This window comes from Onthophagus taurus, chromosome 1 (genome assembly GCF_036711975.1).
Source record: "Onthophagus taurus isolate NC chromosome 1, IU_Otau_3.0, whole genome shotgun sequence".
NCBI lineage: Eukaryota > Metazoa > Arthropoda > Insecta > Coleoptera > Scarabaeidae > Onthophagus > Onthophagus taurus.
The window spans coordinates 19,930,929-19,940,644 of NC_091966.1; the positions used below are offsets into that span (position 1 = coordinate 19,930,929).

General features: G+C 33.7%; 2 protein-coding genes across 2 annotated transcripts; both read left to right on the top strand.

Annotated features, from left to right (window-relative positions):
- The first annotated feature begins 3,214 nt into the window (after positions 1-3,214).
- Positions 3,215-3,736, top strand: LOC111429344 (KRAB-A domain-containing protein 2-like). Its single transcript, XM_023065231.1, has one exon. It carries the CDS (start codon positions 3,215-3,217, stop codon positions 3,734-3,736), a length of 522 nt encoding a protein of 173 aa, XP_022920999.1.
- Positions 3,737-7,032: 3,296 nt separating this feature from the next.
- Positions 7,033-7,584, top strand: LOC111429335 (KRAB-A domain-containing protein 2-like). Its single transcript, XM_023065219.1, has one exon. The coding sequence runs from the start codon at positions 7,033-7,035 to the stop codon at positions 7,582-7,584; it is 552 nt and encodes a 183-aa protein (XP_022920987.1).
- Positions 7,585-9,716: the final 2,132 nt, after the last annotated feature.

Below are 9,716 nucleotides of genomic sequence, written 5' to 3' on the forward strand. Positions count from 1 at the left end.
GGGCTGGAGACATGGAAGTAAAATTGTTCCCTATGCCGCCCCTGTTGTACTGACATAAAAATGTCTTAATAGTTTTCGTTTGTGCTGGTTTGTGCCGCAAACGCCAAGATTTGTGCTATTACGGTAGGCCAGATAGTAATTTTTTTCGTATTGGGTGTGCACGGGAGACGTCCCCGTTGTACTGATATAAAAATTTCCTAATAGTTTTCGTTTCTGCTTGGTTTATGCTAGTTTGTGCCGCAAATGCAAAAATATGTACTATTAAGGTACGCCAGATATTAATTTATTTCTTATTAGGGGTGCGCGGAAATCGCCCCCGTTGCACTGACATAATATGGCCCACAATTCTTAAGAAGAAAGCAGTTTAAAAACTTCCAGTTAAAGAATTCTACTCTAGCATCTGAAGTTTTTAAATAAAATAGGTCAAAATCATTAATTAAGAACTGGCGATTTTTTTAAAAATATTATTGTAGTAGGGTTATTTAATAAGGTCCATTGAAGCGGCTGTTTAACAGTGGGTTCTTTTGGAAAAACTCATTGGTGAGTCAAATTTTGTTTTTCTACTTTTTCATACACAATTTTATTACGGTTTGAAATTAAGTGGACCTTATTTGCCGCAGGTACCTTACATTTTGCAATTAACTTTATTTGACGTATACGATGGTTAGTACGTTGTTACACATTTTCTTTTTAATTGATGAGCTTTTGTTGTTTAAATCATCGTACTTTTGCCAAATACAATTTTTGTGATAATAAGACACGAAATGTCCAACACTTTTGGCTGATACACCTCCAAAATAGTCTACTAGACCCTTCAAATGGTAGCTGATATTTTCCAGTACTATAACTTTCGGAAAAATTTCAAAAGAAACTTTTATGTCAGTACAACGGGGGCGATCTCTCCGCACATACAAAAAACGCAAATCTCTCATGAACCATAGCAGCATTAATCGTCTCGTTTGCGGCACAAACGAGCACAAACGTAGCACAAACAAATGGCGTTTTCACATTTTAGATATGCTGAGGTGGGGGGGCTGGGGACATAGAGCCTACAAGTCGATTAGTTTTCCGTTATCCATTTGTTTTATCATTATCCAGAAAGGAAAAACATGTCTGCACGGTTCTGATGCTTTTTCATACTGGCCGGAAAACACCAACAGACATGTAAGGACATGAACCGTGCAGACAAAATATTCTTTCCGCCAATGCTGGCCGAATACGGTCCGTGTCTACGCAGTTGTGTCACGACAGATGTAAACACGTTGATACCCACTGCATGGAAGAATATTATTAGACTTATTTTCTCTTTATCACTTTAGCCATTAAATTTTTCATCGCAAGTCTCTGCAAGAAGCAGTTGCCGAGATAGAGTACTTTGCACGCTTATTTGGTCACCCTGTACGTTAAATAATGTACCAACTAGTTCATTGACCAACTTGAAGTTTGTTGTATCTATGAATACCTTACATTGATTTTCTTAAACAAACTTTATTGAACCAATAAGATCATACATTTCAACTATGTGCCCGATTATTGTGCTAATAAAGCTTCTTCGTAGTATCAATTAACGATGTTCGTTGAGGCAACGAACTCAAAAGGATGATACAAAAGATGATTCTTAAGATGTGGACTATAGGAATTGTCACTCTCATGTTTACAAAAATATGATGCCACAAATTTGTATAGGTTCTTTAGAATATTGTAAATGCTACAAATCATCTTCTAATTGTTGGACTCATTTGCCAATGTACAAGAATGATTTTTGGGAAATTTTAATAATAAACTTTGTCGTGACTTTCTTTCCATTTATGGACCTGCACCAGTTTTTGGGTGGGCAAAAAAATATCCGTGAAGAGCACGCAAAGTTGCTGAATAATTACCTGGCATTATAATAATAAATTCAATTAATTTGTGAAGAAATGCATGAATAAAGTGTTCCTATATAAAACCCACCTTCATCAACATCGGCATTCACGCGTACTCGATCAATAACTTTGTGTATGCCTTTTTCTATTACATGACTTTTATCGCTCAGAAAGTCAATAATTATGTCCTGTCATAATAAATAGGTACTATAGAATGGTGGGGTACTGAATGGAAGAGGTGAAAAGGAGAAGATAGGAGGGGATTCAGTTGTGGAGACAACTGGAGGGCATAGAACAACCAATAACCAGTCAACAATTTAAAAATTTTATGGAGTTCGTTACATCATTACCAATAGAATTGACTATTTTTATGTTTCTAATAAAATCCTTCATTTCGTTTAAAAAGTCGTCATCTTCTCCTTATATGTTTTAGAATTTAAAATATCAAACAATTTATTGAATTTTTCAGTTACTTCAATTGTCCCAATACATTCGTTCGAAATTACATTTAAAGATACATAAAGCTCTAAAGCACTTGCGACAATGTGGCTAATAACTTAGGCAGCAAGTTTTACTTTCATTTTTTGAAAGTTTGTGGAATTTATACGTGATTGTGTTAACTTGGGCCCTAATTTATTTCTTTGTAATGAATCCCTTTCATAGAAATTTTCTATGAAACTCCAGAAAGTTTTTTCCCATCAAATACAAAATGGTGTTTTAATATTATTTCTAGTTGCTTTCAAGAGGTGTGGGGTATCAAAAATAAACGGTATTTCTTGTCGATTTAGTAAAATATAAGGTTATTCTGGTGGTATTTTGAAATTGTCATAATACATCTTACTTGCAGGCCTACATTCGTCAAATTATTAACACATTTTTGGATTGTCTCTTGAAGGAACGTTGCTGTGCAAGATGATTTTATAAAAAAATATCCTAGGGGCAGTTTCCAGTTGCTATGAATACCTCTTGTCATGAAGACATTAGCGTTACGTGCTGAATAATTTTCTGTATTATTATCTCCTAAACTCTCTACTACCCCAACAACCTCATTACTAAAGAATTTGTGGCTCTATATTTAACTCTTTGTGAACCATGTCAAAAAAAATTAAGTGTACCAACGAAAGGGCTACTGGTTAAGCCTATAGAAAGTAGCGAATTTAACTCACGATGCCAAGTCGACTTGATCGACATGCAAGTTCCACCAAGTTTGTGATTCTCAGATCACTAAAAACAAAGTGAGCCGAAGAAGTCGCATATCATTTGCTAAATATCTTCACAATATTTGGAGCGCCATGCATTTTGCACAGTGACAATGGCAGTGAATTCGTAAATAAAGTTATTGCCGAACTATGCCAAATTTGGAAGAACCCAAAATTGTACATGGCAAACCCCGTCATAGCCAATCTCAAGGCTCAGTAGAAAGAGCAAATCAGGATATAGAAAAGATGGTTTTTACATGGTTAGAGACAAATAAAACCACAAAATGGTCGGAAGGACTAAGATTCGTACAGTTCATGAAAAACAGAGCATATCACTCCGGCATCGAACGCAGTTCTTACGAAGCTATGTTTGGCTCCAAACCCAAAGTAGGTTTAAAATCAGTCTTACCATCATTTGACGGATTGCCGGAAATTGTAAGTGAAGAAGACCTTGAGACAATGTTAAAAGATGCTGATTCCGGTGAAGGTCAAAACATAATTTTAGACAGAGCGCATGACAACAATAGCACAGATAAAAACTTAGCCGTTATTACTCATTCTATTTCTGTTACGATTAAACCTCAACCTCGTTCTGAACCGGAACAACTTTCTGCCGATACAATAATGACGAACCTCAGCCAGAAAATCAACAACCTACTGTGGACACAATAAGTGAAAACCCTCGACCAGACGATCAATAGCCTGTTTCTGCCGATATGATTAATGATGAGGAAAATACTGATAATGAAAAGGCTGTATGTTTACTGAACGAAGTATCAAGCAAAATTCGAGAAGTTCGCAGCTAAAGTATCACTTGAAAAGCAAGCTGAAAAAATGTTGGTGCGTTCAAATACAAAATTTCCTGTTGCAGAAATAGGCGAAAGCGTTCGAATCAGTTCGTTCAAAACCTCTACAAACGAAGAAACGAAACATGGTATTTGAAACCAGCTGTACTCCAGAAATGAATTTACTGTATGTAAAGAAAAGTTAATTTTTATGGACGATGTTCCAAAAATTGATATCACTCTTCGCGAATGTCTTCGAAAAGTTCTTTTTGTAATTCGCGACGGTAATGAACGCTATTACAGTACTCAAACGGGTGCTGTAATGACACTCTTTGCAGCATCCGATGCTGTAATGAGATTTTAGTAACATTTTATGGAACCAGTTCAAGTTGGTGACATTGGGTTATTAATTTTTCTAGTTGTCAATGTGACAATTTAAATTGGAATTTATACCTAGTAAAATTGAAAATTATTAATAAATTCAGGAAGTAAGTTTTGTTCAATGTAAAATACATTTAAATTTATTAAAATCAATTAATTCGAGAACGAACATCGCGGGTTTAAACCATGTTGAAACCGCGAAAAATATATAAGAAGGAGCTCAAAAAGAATAATATCCGGCAATTATCATATATTATACAACAAGACGATCGAAAATACTCGATAATACGAGACGTATTGCCTGAAACACCACGAGACCGAAGGTCGAGTGGTGTTTTTTAAGGCAATACGTCGAGATTCGAGTATTTTCGATTGTCGTGTTATATATGGCTAGACTATTTCATGAATAAAAAATATACATATTTTTAGAATTTTAATATTTTTTTAAAAAATCATATTGATTGTTTTCGAAACATTCATGGATGTCACGAAATCAATGAAACGTCAAACAAGCGATAATACAAAGGTTCGTACTATCGTTCTCCATGGTTACGGCCAAATAACCGCTGAAATACTCGCAATTGACGGAAAACCGCGAATTCTTATTGGCTGTTAACGTTAGGAATGAAATAGTCAATAATATTTTAATTAAAGGACAAGTTTAGGGAAAGAAATAGTAGCAAGAAAAAAGTAAAGATTTAAATTTAAAAGTTGTAATAATTTTGAACACATTGGTGATGACGTATCGATAGTTGACGTTGTTGTACGACTTTTTGAGGTTATGTGGTCAGGTTTACATGAATTGTGTTTAGAATGCTATTTACGAATGTATAAGTTAAATTTAAGGTTATAATAAAATTGGAAATAGCTGAACAAATTCATTTATTGAACACAAAATACAACAAAAACAAATAAAAAACACTCTTACTAACCGCTCGATGCAAATGAACAATTATTGTAAACTTTAATGTTTACCGTTGAACTGTCTTTAGCCTCAATAACAATACCATGTGCGGTGGATACATTTTGTTCAATATTTTCATTACCTTTGATAGTGACATTATCATTTGTTGCTGGGTTTGTGTTTAAGATATTTGCAACATCAATTTTATTTTTTAAAGAGGAATCAACATAGGTATCCTTCCGCAACTGCTGAACTTTTCCAACCACCTAAACGTTTTATGGTCAAAAGGTCACCACCACTGTTTGCTATATGTGTAGCACTAGATCTTCTAAAACAATGTCCAGTATAAAGTTGAGGATCTGGTAAGTGAAGAAATTTGGCAATTTCTCTAGAAACATTTCCTATGGTATTAATACCAATAGGGCTATTAATGCAATGTCCATTACGGTATGTTAAAAAGAACCGTTTATGTGTAGCATTCTTCGGTCGAAGTTTGCTATAGTCTTTTATCAAAATTATCCAATTTTTGTCCGTTATGACAAACATTCTAGGGACATCATTTTTTGTCAATCTGATTTATAATGAAGATCATCCGCACATATATTTAATAACTCTTCCCTTCGACATGCCCCATTGTACCCCATTTTTAAAATTACCTAAAATAACTTAGTAAATTAGCCACAAAAATCACTAGAAAGAAAGATGTACATACTTTCACAGCTAAATACACTTTATTATTAGCTTCCTTTATAAATTTAATGATATCGTCATATTCTCAAATTTTAGATTTTTTGGGTACGTAGCTTTTTGATAATTTTTTTAAGAGGAATTGAAGTTTTTTATATTTTGTTATATCCACATCTTTATGGATGTTTAAACACGTTTTTACAATGGAATACAAGGTCCACAATGATGAGGACTTATATTTTTTTCCCTGAATTTCAAAATATGCAATCAGCACATTTTCTGATATTTGTTTAATCGTCTTCTCTTCGCACCAGGAATTAAATTTAGCATACTTTTGCAATTTTGAATTACTTCAACTGTCCCAATACATTCGTTCGAAATTACATTTAAAGATACATAAAGTTCTAAAGCACTTGCGACAGTGTGGCTAATAACTTACACGGCAAGTTTTACTTTCATTTTTTGAAAGTTTGTGGAATTTATACGTGATTGTGTTAACTTGGGCGCTAATCTAATTCTTTGTAATGAATCCCTTTTATAGAAATTTTCTATGAAACTCCAGAAAGTTTTTTCCCATCAAATACAAAATGATGTTTTAATAAATTATTTCTAGTTGCTTTCAAGAGGTGTGGGGTATCAAAAATAAACGGTATTTCTTGTCGATTTAGTAAAATATAAGATTATTCTGGTGGTGTTTTGAAATTGTTATGCACTTGAATAAAATTGCTTCCCGTATCAGTCATAATACATCTTCCTTGTAGACATTCGTCAAATTATTAACACATTCTTGGATTGTCTCTTGAAGAAACGTTGCTGTGCAAGATGATCTTATAAAAAAATATTCTAGGGGCAGTTTCCAGTTGCTATGAATACCTCTTGTCATGAAGACATTAGCGTTTCGTGCTGAATAATTTTCTCTATTATTATCTCCTAAATCTACTGCCCCAACAACCTTATTACTAAAGAATTTGTGGCTCTGTATTTAACTTTTTGTGAACCATGTGAAAAAAAATTAAGTGTACCAAAGAAAGGGCTAGTGGTTAAGCCTATAAAAAGTAGTGAATTTAAGTCACGATGCCAAGTCGACTTGATCGACATGCAAGTTCCACCAAGTTTGTGATTCTCAGATCACTAAAAACAAAGTGAGCCGAAGAAGTCTTTTTGCACAGTGACAATGGCAGAGAATTCGTAAATAAACTTATTGTCGAACTATGCCAAATTTGGAAGAACCCAAAATTGTACATGGCAAAGCCAGTCATAGCCAATCTCAAGGCTCAGTAGAAAGAGCAAATCAGGATATAGAAAAGATTGTTTTTACATGGTTAGAGACAAATAAAACCACAAAATGGTCGGAAGGACTAAGATTCGTACAGTTCATGAAAAACAGAGCATATCACTCCGGCATCGAACGTAGTTCTTACGAAGCTATGTTTGGCTCCAAACCCAAAGTAGGTTTAAAATCAGTCTTACCATCATTTGACGGATTGCCGGAAATAGTAAGGAAAGAAGATCTTGAGACAATGTTAAAAGATGCTGATTTCGGTGAAGGTCAAAACATAATTTTGGACAGAGCGGATGACAACAATAGCACAGATAAAAACTTAGCCGTTGTTACTCATTCTATTTCTGTTACGATTGAACCTCAACCTCGTCCTGAACCGGAACAACTTTCTGCCGATACAATAAATGACGAACCTCAGCCAGAAAATCAACAACCTACTGCGGACACAATAAGTGAAAACCCTCGACCAGACGATCAATAGCCTGTTTCTGCCGATATGATTAATGATGAGGAAAATACTGATAATGAAAAGGCTGTATGTTTACTGAACGAAGTATCAAGCAAAATTCGAGAGGTTCGTGACGCAGCTAAAGTATCACTTGAAAAGCAAGCTGAAAAAATGTTGGTGCGTTCAAATACAAAATTTCCTGTTGCAGAAATAGGCGAAAGCATTCGAATCAGGGTACCAGATGTAGATCGGGCCAAGACGGATAGTCGTAATATAATTGCTATCATTATTTCTGTGGAAAAAGAAAACCTCTACAAACGAAGGAACGAAACACGGTATTTTAAACCAGCTGTACTCCAGAAATGAATTTCTGTATGTAAAGAAAAGTTAATTTTTATTGACGATGTTCCAAAAGTTGATATCACTCTTCGCGAATGTGCTCGAAAAGTTCTTTTTGTATTCGCGACGGTAATGAACGTTATTTCAGTACTCAAACGGGTGCTGTAATGAGACTCTTTACAGCATCCGATGCTGTAATGAGATTTTAGTAACATTTTATGGAATCAGTTCAAGTTGGTGACATTGGGTCATTAATTTTTCTAGTTGTCAATGTGACAATTTAAATTGGAATTTATACCTAGTAAAATTGAAAATTATTAATAAATTCAGGAAGTAAGTTTTGATTAAAATCAATTAATTCGAGAACGAACATCGCGGGTTTAAACCATGTTTAAACCGCGAAAAATATATAAGAAGGAGCACAAAAAGAATAATATTCGGCAATTATCAATATTATTTTAATTAAAGGACAAGTTTAGGGAAAGAAATAGTAGCAAGAAAAAAATAAAGATTTAAATTTAAAAGTTGTAATAATTTTGAACACATTGGTGATGACGTATCGATAGTTGACGTTGTTGTACGACTTTTTGAATTGTGTTTAGAATACTATTTACGAATGTATAAGTTAAATTTAAGGTTATAATAAAATTGGAGATAGCTGAACAAATTCAGTTTTTGAACACAAAATACAACAAAAACAAATAAAAAACAATCTTACTAAATGCTCGATGCAAATGAACAATTATTGTAAACTTTAATGTCTACCGTTGAACTGTCTTTAGCCTCAATAACAATACCATGTGCGGTGGCTACATTTTGTTCAATATTTTCACTACCTTTGATAGTGATATTATCATTTGTTGCTGGGTTTGTGTTTAAGATATTTGCAACATCAATTTTATTTTTTAAAGAAGAATCAACATATCCTTCCGCAACTGCTGAACTTTTCCAACCACCTAAACGTTTTATGATCAAAAGGTCACCATCACTGTTTGCTATATGTGTAGCACTAGATCTTCTAAAACAATGTCCAGTATAAAGTTGAGGATCTGGTAAGTGAAGAAATTTGGCAATTTCTCTAAGAACATTTCCTATGGTATTAATACCAATGGGCTATTAATGCAATGTCCATTACGGTATGTTAAAAAGAACCGTTTATGTGTAGCATTCTTCGGTAGAAGTTTGCTATAGTCTTTTATCAAAATTATCCAATTTTTGTCCGTTATGACAAACATTCTAGAGACATCATTTTTTGTCAATCTGATTTGTAATGAAGATCATCCACACATATATTTAATAACACTTCCCTTCGACATGCCCCATTGTACCCCATTTTTAAAATTACCTAAAATAACTTAGTAAATTAGCCACAAAAATCACTAGAAAGAAAGATGTACATACTTTCACAGCTAAATACACTTTATTATTAGCTTCCTTTATAAATTTAATGATATCGTCATATTCTCAAATTTTAGATTTTTTGGGTACGTAACTTTTTGATAATTTTTTTAAAAAGTTTTTTATATTTTGTTATATCCACATCTTTATGGATGTTTAAACACGTTTTTACCATGGAATACAAGGTGCACAATGATGAGGACTTATATTTTTTCCCTGAATTTCAAAATATGCAATCAGCACATTTTCTGATATTTGTTTAATCGTCTTCTCTTCGCACCAGGAATTAAATTTAGCATACTCTTGCTCGTATCTTTCGTGAGACTTCTCTGGAAATAATGTTTTAACAGTACTCTTAGCAATTTCTTTTATTTCGGGAGGTGTACATGAAAGATTTTTATCGGATGAATACATTTTGTTTTGACAAT